Here is a 15,483-nt window from a genome sequence, read left to right on the forward strand (position 1 = left end):
ATGAAAACACGATCAGATTCTAGGCTTTCAAGGAAATATTGTAAAGAACAGAATCCAGAGCCAGGCATCATATTTTCCCTAAAAATATATCGCAAAGGGTCTCACTGATCACGCAGGAGATGAAAAAGAAGAAATTACAAGGTTGGAAGACTTGACTGGTCCTGAGTAGGACCAAGTTTATCACCAAATAAGAAGACCCTTTGTATTTCTGTCCCACTGTTAACTGCTGTAGCAAGGTTATTTTGGGGTGCTTTTTTTTTTTTTGGTATTTTAGCTAGACTTAATACTTATTTCACTTTGAAGTCACTTGAATTTATAAGTGTTCTCAATATGGTAGTGTCCTGATGGTGCATTTAAGGAGACCTACATAGAGACTTGAAATTTCTCAGAGAGAGGTCTAAAAATATAAGCATAATGAATGTGTGCTATACCCAATACCAAATATTGGTTCCATTCATTCAAGAGCAGAAGAGGCGATGTGCAGTATGATTTTGAATATAATGAATCCATCACCCTGATGATCCATCACTGTCACAGTCACACACAGAGTACCAGTTTAGGACCTCAGTTCTGCTGGCGCTCGCCAATTTCTGACCTATGTGGCAATTCTGTAAAGGCGCCCTGGTTCGGCAGCACTTATAACCATGGGATAGCTGATGTCTGAAGGAGTCATTAGCTATTGGCGACGACACTGCAGTCAACAAGCAGCCACATTCAAAAGCCTCTGGCCAGAATTGTTCCGGGGCAGCTACCACAGCTAAAAAGCTATTCAGAAGTCTGTTTTTACTGCTCGTTCCTCCCTGACTCATAGAGAATTATTTTTTCCTCCACCACATATGCACATCGCCTCCTCAGTGTCACCGCTTCAGATGAGCTTTTTAAAAAACAACAACAATAAAGCCAGCCATGGGCATAGGTGCCTGACCTCTGGTCACCTCATTAACTGCACAACCGTGTGGCCCATTTTCTTGCACCTTCTCCTGCCCGTGACATTTATTATTCCCTCTGCTGCTTGCTATAAAAAGAAAAGACCACATCACTCTAGAACTCCAAAGTCAGCTTCACACTCACCACTGTCTTCACCCTGAGTCCTGTCACCACGCAGTCTCCACTGCAGAGGACGACAACCTGCACTGGCCCCGGCCCTCAGTTCTCTCTGCAGGAGGGAGGCATTTGCCCACATGAATTGATCTTGGTTCAGTGTGATGCTCAACCCAGCTCTGAACCTCAATGCCAGTCAGAAGCTCCATGCCAGGAATGGTGCTTGGTGGCTCCCAGGGAGATGATCCTGGGTTAGGTGACCACTGAGGAGAACCAACAGGCTCCTTTGATAATACGGAGGAGATGGAGCCTTTGATTAAAAAAGTCATAAAACAAGGCCGTGGCACCTCAGGCACAATTGAGTTTTTGTTGTTGTTGCTTTTAGAGGCAGAGGTCAAGTTCATGTCCTGTGGCCTGTGGCTTCAGTTAAGCTCAGGACAATGTTTTCTTAAAAGCTGTGCCTGATACGTGTAGGTTCTTACATGCAAATCTCTGTGAGATCATTAAGTCCAATTAAATATTTAGTCCCAAATCGCAATAGCCAGTGGAGTCCTGGAAGCTTGGTAGCCTCTCCAAGGATGCGCCTCAGTAGTGGTAGGAAAGGGGTGATTTTAGGAACACTTTAGGTGCAAAGAAGAAAACCAATGCCATCCTATAATGGAATTCAGCTGCTGTCTACGTCCAACACTCTTCTCAGCACTCAGAGATGAGGAGTGCTGAGTAACACTAACAGTAACAACCCTGGTTATCAGTTATCAATTCAGTTAATGCCTGCAGGCAGCTAATACTGGGGCCCCCGCCAGCTCAGAGCCGGGGGCCCTCTTTGGCAAAGCCATTTCTACATTTGGGGCCTTAATCCCAGCTGAAGAATGGCAGAGGGACCCCGTTTCCACTTGAGGCACACCTGACTGACCTCTCACAGAGCCCCCAGGTCGGAGAGGTGCCAGGAAGCTGAGCCGTCCAAACTGAAACGTCCCCGTGCTCAGCTCAGCCTTAAACAAGTCTGCCCAGTTTTGCGTAAACATGGAGACAGGCATGAAGCAGATTTTCTGAATGTCTGGCTTTTCTTATTGGCTTCCCTCTTCATTTTTACTGCTGCTTCCTTTTTACTTATTTATTTTTCTTTCTTTCCTCCCTCCCGCATTGCTAATTCTGTTCCAACCAGGTAGCCCTGCATTTTCCAGGGAGCCTATTAAAAGAGTTTCTTCACTCATCTACTTAGTGAATATGCAAGCAATTTGAGGTCATTTTTTAAAAAAGCAATTTCCCCTTTGCATATTTTTAAGGTAGATGATGATTCCTTGCTTTGGATACAATTTACTCAAATTAGCAATTTCTCGGGTCACAAATACCAGCCCAGCGGCTCCCTTTTCTTCTTCTTCTTCTTTTTTTTTTTTTTTTTTTTTTTGTTAGGGAAGAAAGTTGCAGTGTTTCGGATCCCTGTGCACTAAGGCGGCCCCCCGGCCACCTGGGGCCAACTGGAAATGGTGACCATGTGGGAGCCTGGTCACCACATGCTGATCATCAACAGCCCCACCCACTATAGCCCACTATAGCCCCACCCACTATAGCCCACATTTTTTGGCAACACCTTTCGACTGTAATCTTTATCTTTTAAACAGTGATCATCCATCGATTCAGACCTTTCTGAGGGTGCTGGCCCAAAAGGAAATCAGCTTTAACAAAAAGCCAGGACCCTTCGTCATTGGGGTATCTGGTCTACCTACTGAAGACCACAGAAAGGTCAATGCCACAAAGAAGTACAAATCCAAAATTGGGCGAGCGAGTGTCTCCCCGAGATGGAATTTAATGGCTTCCCTGAAAAATGTTTTAAAATGCATGTGGCTCAATTCCATGTTAGCACAGCAGCAGTCAAAATAAACCGGACCTGTCAGGAACTGGCACTGAGAGACTGTTATGAATAGACTTATTTTGTGAAGTTGTCACTTTACACACCCAGAAAAACCAACCAAGAGTAACCTTGGCTCCCTCGGCAATGATGTTGGTTAAATACCTCCTTTGAATGCCTTCTGTTCAATTTGGCTAGTTATGTGAATTTTGTTGCTATTTCCTAGTTTTCTGGGAAAGAAATTAAAGACCAGGGCTGCGCAGATGTTGCCCACAGTGCGGAAGGGCCGAACATGCTGGTAAAACCCATGCCCGGCTAAGCAAGAGCCCTCGGGCTTCTGAATGAAAGCCTTGTTACCTGGAAGTGTTTGCAGTGTACAACTTGGCAGGAACCTAGGAGGCCAAGGGGAAGAATTGGCCCTTTCACCCAGAGCTGCCGGTGTCCTGCACCCCAGGCCATGTTAGTGCTGGGAACCCTCACTGAGCTGGTGCCAACCTCCAGCGCTGTGTTCCCCGATTCCTGATCAGAGGCATCAACTCGCACCCCGTAGTTCAGCCCTGCCTGTGTCCCTAATGGTGACTGGCCTGCCATCCTTCAGGAAGTCCTCCCTGACAGCGCCAATAACCAGAGTTTGTGCTTTCAAAAAAATAAATTGTCCAGCATGTTTTCTCCACTTTGGGCAGATGGCCATTTGACTGAGGCGTGTGGATCCTTGTGCAGGGTTAGAACTAAAACCCATGCACGCCATATACCAGCTAAGCCAGGTGTGAGGGTCACTGAGATTTGGCTTCCTGGGAGCAACCTGGCCCACCAAGAGGTCCCCACAGCACCTTCTTAAACCCTCTGGAGAAAAGGACCCTGCCAGGCCTGCATCCCACCTGTTCTGCCACAGGCAGAGTTATAAGGCAGTTAGGGTACCTGGGGTGCAAAGGTATTTTGGAATCTGCGTCCCAGGCTAAAGGGGGGGGAATAACCTATTTCATTTTATTTTTTTTTTCCAGTTCTCTCAGGCCAGGCACACCACAGCCCTTTGAAACGATCTGTGTCCCTTACCCCACCCATGAATGTGCCAAACCAGCCTCTAGGACATGGATGGATGTCTCATGAGGACTTACGAGCTAGAGGACCCCAGTGCCTCCCCTCCGATCATGCCCCCCTGTCTCCACAAAGCAGTGTAGCCTCTTCAGGAAGTGGTGGGAGTGAACACTTAGAAGATCAGACCACTGCTCGTAACACATTCCAAGAAGAAGGTAGTGGTATGAAAGGTGAGTGACCACCGAGGGACCACGATGTCCCTCCCTTTGTTTGGAGTTGGAAGGGTAAACAGGAGCTAGTCAGCAAGAGAGAGAGAGCCAGGCCAGCCCCTCACCCGGAGCCTGCAGCTGCCAACCATCCCCATAGGCTGGCCCTACAGGAAAGGGCCTAGAACCCCTTCCAGCTGAGCAACGAGCTCAGCACCCCCAGACGAGCTCCTGAATCCCACTCACTGGCAGGGACAAGGGATCATCTGTCCCTAAACCCACCGAGCTGCTTCAGCCCCTGCCCTGCTGCTGTGGCCGGGGCCTGTCACTAATTCAGAAAAACAAACCAATGATCTGATTTTTCTTTTCCTTCCTAAATGTCTCAGGGCAGAATTGCTTCCTCTCTCCCTTTTTCTTTGATATCCAAAGAAAACTCTCCACCCTTTTCCTTGCCTGGGCCATGAAAACACACCAAGAAGGCCTGACAGTGATCTAAGCCTGATTACGGATTTCACATAGGTGAGAAAGGCCTTTTGGGTGGCCTAAACAGAGGTTGCTGGAAATCTCCCGTGTCTCCTGAAGACTCTCATCAGGAGATACAGATTTCCAAATCACCCATGATAGGCTTGAGAAGCATATGAGATGTTCCGTATTTTTAGACTCTCGTTGTTCCAGGGCTCCAAGTTTTGGGGGAGAGGTGCTTATTAGAGACAGAAGCATAGCAACGGGCAGTGGAGAGACGGGAGCCAGGCTGGCTTCGGGGACTCCAGTACCGAGAGGACATTCACAGACCTGGGGTTTGCTGCTCTGGTCCTTCCCCTTGCAAATTGCTGGCCATCAACATGAGAGACTCAGTACCCAGTCTCCTGCTACCTGGTGCCAGCAGCTGAGAAACACAGCCCTTTGATCTGGGTCTGCCCTATACACCCACTCCCCATCTGCAGTGGCCCCTGCATTGAGGGTTCTGAGCAATTACACAGGGGCTCACCCTTTTCCTCTGATAGGAAAGGGTCTTCACCGGTGTGTAACAGACAGCAAATGCTGTTTCAGGTATGGAGGAGATGCCGGTCCTCTCTCTCCTTTACTGTTTCCAGGGGCTGCACCACCATTTTGGAGAAAGCACAAAACACTCTTGAGTTTATGCTGTGAGGTTTCTAGGCAGTGGGGAGGCTCAACCATGCTCTTGATAGGCTTGGCTTGGTTTCTGTCACCGGGCCTGAGGTGCCTGAGGAAATGTCCAGCCAACTTCTTTGCAGGTTGGCATCCCAGTGGCCTGTATGTGAGACCCGGGCCTGTGAGGACCCTGGCAGCAGGGGGCGTCTGAGGAGAGACCTTTCAGCCCAGACAAAGCCCTCCCTGGGAAGAAAGCTGATCCCATCTGGCTTCTGGATATTTGTTTTCTTTCTTCCCTTTCTTTTCTTTTTTCTTTGTTTTGTTTACTTTTTTTTTGAGGCCCTCTGTCTACCTCACACATTCTCCCAAAATAGGTAGATATTCATTGTGAGCAGACATTTTGAGGTAAGAAATGAATAAAGATATTCCCCAAAGGACATGAATGAGAAAATAACCGAATCCAATCCTTGTTTTAGGCTAAAAGCCGAAATTTGCCAAAGTTTCAGGTCTATCCCATGGTTACTTGGTAAGAATTATCTCCTCAGCCTTTATTCAGTCAGAAAATGACACAGACAAAAAATGGCATCTCTAAGACTTTCTTTGTAGGCCCATAGTTTTTGGTCACAAAATGGGTTATCTGGTGCCTATACAAAACAAAAGACCCCTTTTCATGTATTCCTACCTTTTCTGAACCTTTTTCCTACCTTTTTTTTTTTTTGACATTTCCTTCTCTCAAAGAATTGGATAAGGAGTCAAAGTATGAATCATAGTGAGTTAAATGGCAAATTTGAGTGAACTGAGTGAAGGAACATTTTAGATGATGAAGGATTCTACTTGTTGAGAAGTATATTTGAGTTCAGTTGACAGGTTAGGAAATGGAAATGTCCACATCAGAAACATTAGGATTCCAAAGTGTCAGGGGGCCAGTTATTACCAAACCCCTGTGCTTTACCCCACCCTGCTAGGATGCATCCTCTTCTTTGGCAGGTTATTCAATGCAATGCTCTAGAAGTGTGGCCAAGAAGCAGCCCTTAACACACCCATCCCAAGGGCTTGTTGTTTGACTGCCTTGTCTAAGAGCAGATGCTAGTTTAAATTTCCAAATTAATGCACTCTTGTTTTTTAAAGAAATGCACCATGAAAATCAAATGAAGTGCTTCTTTCAAAAGCCAGGTCTTTCTCTTGGACCTACGTCATTTCCTTCTTGTGACCCAGGACCTGGGGCAGGACTAGGGTCCACACCTATTCAGGATGACATCCTTGAACTGCCCAGTTAGATGAACAGGGAGTCTGCAGTAGAGCCTGGTTGAATCCGCAGGTCTTCAGGAAAGGCATTTGCCTAGATGTTGTACCTTAGGGAAAGAACAGAAAGTCACCGTCGCTGAACTTGTCTTGGTGTGAATTTGTCTCTCTGGCCAACAGGTGTGCAGAGCTTGCTGGAATAGTATCTTCATCCTTTCCTTCCTCGTCAGCCAGACCGACTAGCCAGCCTTGGCTACAGTCACCCTTTCGGAATGTACCTCTCGGGTCAAGAATGTGGAATAAACTCTTCTCGCTGTTTATCCTTCACATGCACTGCTCTAGCCCTCTTTCTCCCTGATGTTGGCACACCCTGCCACTAAGTTCTTTCCCAGGTAGACCAGCTGCTGCTGCTCAAAAGAGTAATACCATCTGCCTAACTGCTGCGTGTTTCCTTTTGTAGTAAAACCTACCCTGGTGGTTTAAGTTGGTTCCAAGTTCAGACTGACTGTCCCTTCCCTCTGCAGCGGGCTCAGGCACCGTCCTCAGGCTAAAGGAAACCTGGGATCGGCCATTCAGCTTGAAACTAACCCAAGAGGGGCGGGGAATGAGCTGGAATATGAAATGTTCCTCCCTTCCCCATTCCCCATGGAGGCTACTGGTTGTACATGTTTAGACTGACTATGATAGTTGTGGTTTCTAAATCCAGTTGTTCTTGTTCTTAGACTTTCCCTGTGATCTATAGAGACACCAATCCTGAGTTCTTCCCTTCCTGAGCAGCATGGGGACAAAAGCTGCTCTAGTTCTTCTCTCACATGAGGGCTTATGGTAGAGGGGCAGTGATTCCCCTAATCTCCCAGAAAGCAGAGCGATCACTTGGTGGAGGGATCCTATTTGCCACTCACATCTCCTGCTCAGTGATGCTATTGACCTGTGTGAGACTTTAAGAAAGCCAGGACTGTTGATGAATGATGTGCCCAGGGGAGGAAGGGTTCAGCGGTTCACTGTGGTCCTCGGTGAGGTCAGTGATGTGTCTGAGTTCCTGCAGAGAAGCTTGGACAAGTGGCTCTGGGGCCCCATTCTTCTAGAGCAGCCAGCGGGTGCCTAATGCAAGGCACTGCTGTGAAGCTGTACTGTCTTGGAGACTCGCCCTGGGTTGGGGCAGGCACCAGAAAGGGTCCTGATTCAATGAGAGGGGAAAGCAGGGAAAGTACCTGGAGGTGAGCAGCCTGGCGCAGAGTCTCAGCGTGATTAGCATGAAGGTTTGATGCCCTGTGCAGAGGATGGGGAGAGAAGGGGAGGGGAGGGCTTAGCCCAGGAAGCCCTGTCTGTCTTTTACCCTGCAATGATTGAAGGATTTCCTTCAGCAGAATCGCTGAGATTTGTGTAGTAGAGAGGGAGCTTCAAAGCAATGTGGAAGCCGGACCTTGCTGAGGAGGAGAGAAAGGTGCTCCAGATGTGGAGGCCAGCAGAAAGGTAGAGAATGTTTCAGTAACTGGCGAGGGAAAGGAAGGTGGACCCAGGCAAGCAGCAGTGGTGGTGGAGGCGGAGGACTGGTGACGACAGTGCAGGGGAACTTCCTGAATGGGGACAGTGATGGTGTGGGAGGCGTCTAGATTGATGCCCAGGTTTCGGCCTGAGACATCTGGATGACCCTTGATGTCACCTTCCAGCAAAGGATGCACAGGACGAGAAAGAGGATGGGGACAGCTTGGGGCATGGTGAATGTGGGGAAGGGTGCACGCCCCTCAGTGTCGTGGATGGGAGTGTGACTGGTGCTGGGTTCTCTTCTCACTATTACCAATCAATATCAGCTGGGCGTACTCACAGCACATGGCGCAGACGTACAGGTAGGGACCGAGATTGATGTTTTATTTGTATAGAGATGTGATAACCAGAAAAGGTAGAACCCTTGGCTCCTGCAAGACACATAACAGTGAAGAGTGGAGGTGGCCAGGACTTGAATATGTGGTCTGCCTTTTCTGAGCGTTCTTTCTTAGATAAGGAACTTGGGGAAACTTTCTCTGTAGCAGAGAAAATAAATCATCTACTCTGAAATAGCCAGTGTGAGGCTTGGAGGTGTTTTTTGAAAGGTAGACCTTTAGTCCTCTGCCTGTCTTGGAATGAGGCTAGAAAATTATTGAGAGGTGAGATGCTCTTGAAGGAAAGGAAACCTGTCTGAGCCCTTTGGAGGAGTGGTGGTGAATACTGCACCTCTCAGGGCCATAAAGAGCCGAGTGATGGAGTGGGAATGACACCGCCCCCTGAGTGCCCCGGTCACCTTTCAGCATGTCTGTCACTGAAACTAGTCATTACTTTCTGAATGTTGACTTCCAGGTGCTGTCGGGACCTCATGTCATCTGCACACATCTGCTGCCTTTTCTTTATCTCCGAGTGTCAGTATGTGACCCGCACGGATGGGTCCTTGCTCATTGATGCTCATTGCTCATTGATGTCTTTGAAAAGTGAATCCCTAGATTCCGCCCAGGTCCTAAGGCCCTGCGATTTGTTACCTCCACTACTGGCCCAGATCAAGAGATTTCAGGAGGGTGCCGTTGTGCAGAGAGCAGCTTCAAATGCAGGGCACAGTCACTGTTTCATGATGCAGGACAGCTTGTGGAAGAGCTTGTGGACATCGTGGTGAATGGGAACAGCAGAGAGACAGTCGCTTCCTCTGTCCACATCATACACCTCACAGTGGACATTTCCCCCAAACTAGCCAGCTCTGTGCCTCCCTAGACCCATCTGTGTCCCTGTGAGCTTGGAACCCCTCCTGTAGCCCACCATGGACGTGTCCCAGGGTCAGAGAGCCTGCTGGGGAGGATTCACTGCAAAGGGCCAGAGACCAGGCTTCCTCCAGAGGCCGGGACATAGGCTGCTCATTCACTCTGAGATAAAGATAGGCTTTGGCCATCTTGATGGTGTCTCTGAACTGCTTTTTGTTCCTGTCCTGCTTGACAGTGAAGAGTTGGCACCTCCTCATCTCTTGGCTGGCTTTCTTCCTCTATCCCTCAGAGACAGTGATGCAGTCCTGTCTGGGAGAGAGGGAGCCCTTTGTGATTAGCCTGGCTCTCCAGGAGCGCCGCACATGAGCCCTCCCAGGGGAAGCTGGGTGAGCTCTTACAGCTGGGTCTCCCTTCTCTCTGTGCCACTCCCGCTCTCGGCCCTCGCTCGTTCTGTCCCTCTCCTCCTCCTCCCTCCTGGGACCTTTTTATGTGTGACTGGGTGCCCCATGCCCTGTCCACCAAGCTGACACTTGCAGCCATTCCTACTAAGGGAAAGAAGCCCAAGGTCTCCTTGGAGCCCAGAGCCTGCGTGAGCATTGGACACCCCATAGCTCCTCTCTGCCCCTGACTTGGCCAGACTCTAAAAGGAAAATAGAAATGGGCACAATTTAAAATGTGACCCCTTTGGTAAAAACCTGCAGGTAAATATAGAACATACACAAGACAAGCGTAGCACTGTTACCAAACATGGCCAGAAGAAGATAAACCAGAGTGGACTGCAGTAAGGCCCTGAAGGGGCTTCACGAGGGATGTGGACTGGGGCGTGGGAACCACTGTCATGTGCATGGAGACAGTGGTGCTGTCACCCAACGACTTCCTACCTGCTAAACTGCTTTCCTACCTTGGCCCCAGAAAGCCGGGTGGCTCCTCGTGACTTTTGGTATTTCTCGCTTGAATGATCTCACCTGAAGCAGCCACAGGGCGCTACTGACAAGGCAGGGTGTTCTCCAGCTCAGACCTCCCTTCCAAGAGCTTGGCCAGTTGACGTCTTCCCCATCTGACCCAAACCAGAGACACTCAAGTGATCAGAACAGTTCACGTGTCTTCCCCAAATCCACTGGTCGCCCATGTGACTCACCAGACCTGAGCCAAAGGAGCCATCCTTGGCTCCTCTGTCACTTTCAGTCCCTGCTCTTCGCTGATCATCAAATACCATTGTGTTCTACCCTTTCCTTCTCCTCTGGTGCCTGTCCCAGGCCTTGTACCCGTGTCCCGGCCCCCTCTCCAAGTTCCCCCTGACAGCCTCATCTTCCTCCCAGACCCACCTGATGGTGCTTCTCCTGCGCCCCTTCCAGCACCTTCTCAGCACCCACAAGATGCTGTCTACTGTCATCACCTGAGGGTCTCCTGTCTCCGTCATCCAACACCCCTGCCTGGGTGTCCTCCTCTCCAGCCATTCTCCACCATTCCCGGGAGCATTTGCTCTGCCCGGGATGCCCTGGGCTCTGTGCTTTGTTCCTCCTATGCCAGCTTCCTCAGTCTTCCCAGTGGACTCTAGGTTGCTGCTACTGCAGGCAGCAGGTTGCGAGAAGCAGTCCTCACTCCCTGCCACAACCCCAAGCGCTCGATCTTCCCTGCTGCTCTGGAGCTCTGAGCGTGCTCAGGCCTGTGTTGTGGCCACTGTCCTTTAGGAGTGCGTGAACCAGCCATGCTTTCTGGGTAGAAAGCTCCTTACTGGCAAGAACACGTCTTCCTCAAGCCCGGCCCCCACGGAGAGTGCCCTGGCGCCTGGCAAGGAGTCCGCCTGGCTATCACCAAACAGCTTTCCCTTTCTCCCTCTCCTGGAGAGTGACTTTGATCTCTGGGACCTCCAGCAGTGTGTCCAGCTGCGTATCTGCTGGAAAGGGGGTGCCCTGAATGTATGTGCGCCTTCCGTTACCTTCCAGCCTCTCCCGTTTGCCTGCATCTTCCAAGCACAGCTGCAGGGCTGGTGCAGGGGATCTGAGGTTGCAGTCCGTGCTTAACAGCATCCAGCAGGGTGCCAGATGGGCCTTGGGAAGGGCCCCGGCTCTCGGAGCAAATCCTCGACCACATCTCATGGAACCTAGCATCTGAGTCACCAGGATTCCTGGCCAAGGCAGTGGCATCGTCACAGCTTGGGGGTCTCTGGTTTGCTTCCCTCTTGAAGCAGTTTTGCTTCATTCCCTGATGGAGGAAGGTGCCTCACCACCCGGCAGGGAGGGGAAGGTTGGCAGGCTCTGTTCTTCAGAGCTGAGACTTCCTCGCCTGTGCCCTTCAGGTCTGGCTGCAGGAAGCAGAGAGCCTGGGCAAGGCGTCCAAGCCAGGCACAGAGATGCTTGTTGCCCAAAGGGCGGCACCCTATGCCCACCTTGGGGAACAGGCCAGGGAGCTTGAATCTCCCGAAAGTCACCGTTGAGAAAGGCTTAACACATGCTGGTGCAGTCTCTCCCAGGAAACTGGCTCCCAGGACCTGTATTTTGATGAAACAAGTGAGCTGGCCTCTCCCGGGCCCCTCTACAGTGGGACCTGGCTTCAGAACAGTCACGCAGGAAAGAGCCACCCTGGGAACTGCCCCTCTCCCTTCTTGACTCGGGATACCCCTTCGTCACCTAGGATTCTAGAGCTTCCATTTTCTGTGACTCTGAGCTGTAGGGCACTCGGTGAAAATGTGGTCTGTCGGGTTGGTCCTCGCTCTTTCGTGAGCACTGTGGGCTACCCAGACTTTCAGTCCCGATGGTGGCATCTTCTGATCCATGACCTGGGACTTTTCAAAGGAGCAAACAGCACCCATGCATCTGGCGACAGAGCAGTTGGGTATGTGCAGTGGGTCTGGAAGCTGGAACTGGAGCAGAGACCCACATGCGGTGGGGAGTGGTCTGCAGGAAAAGCTCCAGGATGTCTGTCACGGGAGGGACAGTACCAGGCTCCAGAGCTGCTGCATCCCAGGCTCTGACTCTGATGGCATCTGAATTGCATGCCCATCTGGGGATGGTATTACATGCCTGGGGAGTACGGTGGTTCATGATGGCCCCTGGGGACCCTCTTTCTTCACAGTAGATTAAAAGCCTTCCAAGCACAAAACCAAGTGATTTCCTAGACTGAGATAACTGTGTTTGTTCTTAAAATGCCATCCAATGTCTAATTGAATTGTCTGGAAATTCCTCTGCATTTGGCTTTCATGAATTAATCACAGCAGCCCACGCCCCACCCCCACCCCACACCCCGGCATTGCAGGAGTGTGGCCCCAGTCCTCCTCCCCTAGGCCAGGAGGCACAGCCTGATTTCAGAGTTGGCCAGGCGTTTCTTCCACCCCACATACCTGCTCTCGACATTGAAAAATCATAGGGTTCTCACCTGTTTTCAAATGCAGGTGGTTCATTGGTACCTCAGAATCAAACACTTAGCAATCAGTAGTACAGAATTTTGCAATCAGCACAGTTAGTAACAGATAATACTGCATAGAAAGCATGCCTAACACCCAGTGCATTAACTCATCCAAGTGCTCTGAATCTTGCTCTGTTTGGTCCTTGTTTTGTGAAAACTGATACATTATAGAAAAGAGCCGTTATTTGGCAGACTCCAGTTCTAGACTGCCTTTCCCCGCCTAAGTGCCCTGTGATCCAGGCCTAAGGACATTGTTATCATCTCTCAACTAAGCCAGGAGTGTATGGTGATTCTGGGAAATTTTCAAAGACCCTACAGCTTTGAAAGTGCTGATCTAAAACACAATGGGCAAAGCCTTTGTTTCGTTTGTCCACAGTGAGGTAATCATTCTCTGGATTTTCAAATGCAGTTACTTTTTAACTTTCCTAACTCTAGTATCTGGGGTTATTTCACATGTGCTTTGACATTTCCGTTATCACTGGGTCTGGCCATGCTTTGATCTTTCACGTCACGGTTGACTCTCAAGGAAAAAGTCAAAGCTCCATCCACATTCTATACCTTGGAGAAGCGATCAGACCCCGCCCTAAGACAGTGCTAGTGCTGGGGTCCAGGAGGCCCTTCGTCCCACGGGGGCCTAGGCAGGCAGGACAAAGTTCAGGCTAGGAATTCCAGTCACTCCACACACGGGGTGCAAGTGCTGCTCGGCTGGCTTCTCTCTGTGGAAGTGGCCGAAACAGAGTCCGGGGGCCACTGAAGCTACCTTCATCCCGAGATGTAGCCTCATCATGTCTAGTTTAACACCTACGTGGGTTCTTCCCAAATGGACAAGGAAGTGACCCCAACCAAGCCTCCTGTGGTCATGAGCTCCTTCTGCAAGAAGCTGTGGCTGACACTTGCCCAGCAAACTACATGTTATTCCGGGGAACCCACAGACCCCAAGCAAACAACCCCTGGTCATAGAATGAAAGAGCCCACCGGTGGGGAGGTCAGGGACAGCTCGAGACGTGTGAGTCCATCTGCTGCCCAAGTTACGCAGAGAGTAACTAACACTGTTTTCTTCTTGTCTTCCGATCATCACCCTCCTTTCCCTCCCTCCTGCTCCCTCCTCCTGTCTCTCTGCCTCTCCCCGCACCTTCTGCTGCTGCTTCTCATTCCCTTCATGCCTCTTCTCGCCCCGTCTCTTGCACCTTTTGCACCCCAGATGTGCCGGCCTGGTTGAAGAGCCTGCGCCTGCACAAGTATGCCGCGCTGTTCTCGCAGATGACCTACGAGGAGATGATGGCCCTCACCGAGTGCCAGCTGGAGGCTCAGGTACACGGTCTGCACCCACCTTGTTCTGGGGGCTGCCAGGGGCTGGGTGCATCGGAGGTGGCACCCGTGGGCTCCTGCCTATGGGCCCAGTAGGAGACCAAGGCCACAAAGGTGACCACAGGGAAGAGGCTAGAGGTATGGGGCATTAGGACAAGACCAAATCTAAGCACCTTTTCCAAGCTCCAGGGTTCTCAGGGGAGTCTGTGGATTCTCCTGGAATAAATGATATTGGGCTGACACCCTGCAAAGTCAGGGTCCCCAGCTCGCCCTGCCCCCCAGGACTTCACAAACAAATCGGGCCAGCACTGTTGTCTGTGGTCCAGTCTGGTCACTTATCAGTTAACTTCTAATCAGACTGGGACTGGAAGCACTGGGCCAGGCCCCAGATATGTTTTAGTGCATTCCCAAAATTATATCTAGACCAGTCTTAGTCAAGATTGGAGTAAACTGTTTTAAATATTTTTTTTCTTCTAGTCACATTGAATATTGCATAGGGCCATGATAAGAACGAGATTTCCCCAAGGCTCAGACTTTCCTTCCCTGATGCAGGCCATAAAAGGACAAAGTTCCTCCTCCCTTCTGAGGCATCTTTCTCAGGCATGACGTCAAAGGCCAGGTTTACAAAGGCTCCAGAGTTAAACCCGTCTCCTACCGGCAAAGTCCACCGAGCTGACCCACATCCTCCTTTCCCTTGTTTAAAATACTATTTGCAGCCAGGCATGGTGACGCATGTCTGTAATCCCAGCATTTGAGAGACTGAGGCAGGAGGATCATTGTGAGTTCAAGACCATCCTGCGTTACAAAGTGAGCTCAAGACCAGCCTGCACTGCATAGTGAGACCCTGTCTCAAAAAGACAAAAAAAAAAAAAAAAAAAAAAAAAGCTATTTGCATGTTTCAGGTTGACCTCAGTTTCCTTTGAGAGGTGATTTTAAAGACCTGGAGGTCAGAATGGGTTCTTCCCCCACAGGAAGGAGAACGGGCACCTTTGGGGTGGGGCTGGCTGAATGCTGCCTCCCTCAGAGCCCTGGGCTCTCGCTGGTGATTCAGTACCCTCCATTAACCTCTGTGCGCCTGGCTGAATACCAGTATTGAGAGCAAGACAAAGCCCAGAGTCACTGCAGATTCTCAAAGAATGAAAGGCGCCGATTCCAACTTCCTAACATTTCTCCACTGCTTTTTGGATCTTGGTCACTACTTGAGCTCTCAGGGGTGGATGAGAACCATTTTTAAGAGCATGTCTATGTTTGGATCAAAGTTAAGGGGAAGGGGGAAACCTAAGCCAATTATTCAACTTGAGAAGAAACAAGGAACACAGCACCAACTTTTCAGAGTACTTTAATTCATTTGAGCCCAAGGTTAAGGTGAACTAGAAATACACCTCAGTATTTATCTCAGAGATTCATTCATCGCTTGAGGCTTATTTATCCTCCTTAAAGGAAATGTTGCTTTTATTTTCATCCTTTTCCCCATTAAAAAATTACTATGGGATGATCACAAGAGGTCCCCAGAAGTTTTTATTAGGAACCTGATTAGAAAAAGAACCTTCTACTAGGGAAT

At 49.9% G+C, this 15,483-nt stretch overlaps 1 protein-coding gene across 6 annotated transcripts in view; it reads left to right on the top strand.

The window, feature by feature from the left end:
* Samd4a (sterile alpha motif domain containing 4A) overlaps window positions 1-15,483 on the top strand; it is a 198,638-nt gene that overhangs the window by 151,077 nt on the left and 32,078 nt on the right. For 5 of the 6 annotated variants that reach the window (XM_063247926.1, XM_063247928.1, XM_003471833.5 and 2 more), the window contains 2 exons: window positions 3,892-4,155; window positions 13,816-13,925. In XM_063247926.1, the coding sequence (XP_063103996.1) occupies window positions 3,892-4,155; window positions 13,816-13,925 (374 nt within the window). The remainder of the gene's footprint in view (window positions 1-3,891; window positions 4,156-13,815; window positions 13,926-15,483) is intronic. The other variant, XM_063247931.1, reaches the window with a different exon arrangement.

The sequence above is a fragment of the Cavia porcellus genome, unplaced genomic scaffold (genome assembly GCF_034190915.1).
Source record: "Cavia porcellus strain 051 isolate PalLab524CR breed Dunkin Hartley unplaced genomic scaffold, mCavPor4.1 scaffold_1, whole genome shotgun sequence".
NCBI lineage: Eukaryota > Metazoa > Chordata > Mammalia > Rodentia > Caviidae > Cavia > Cavia porcellus.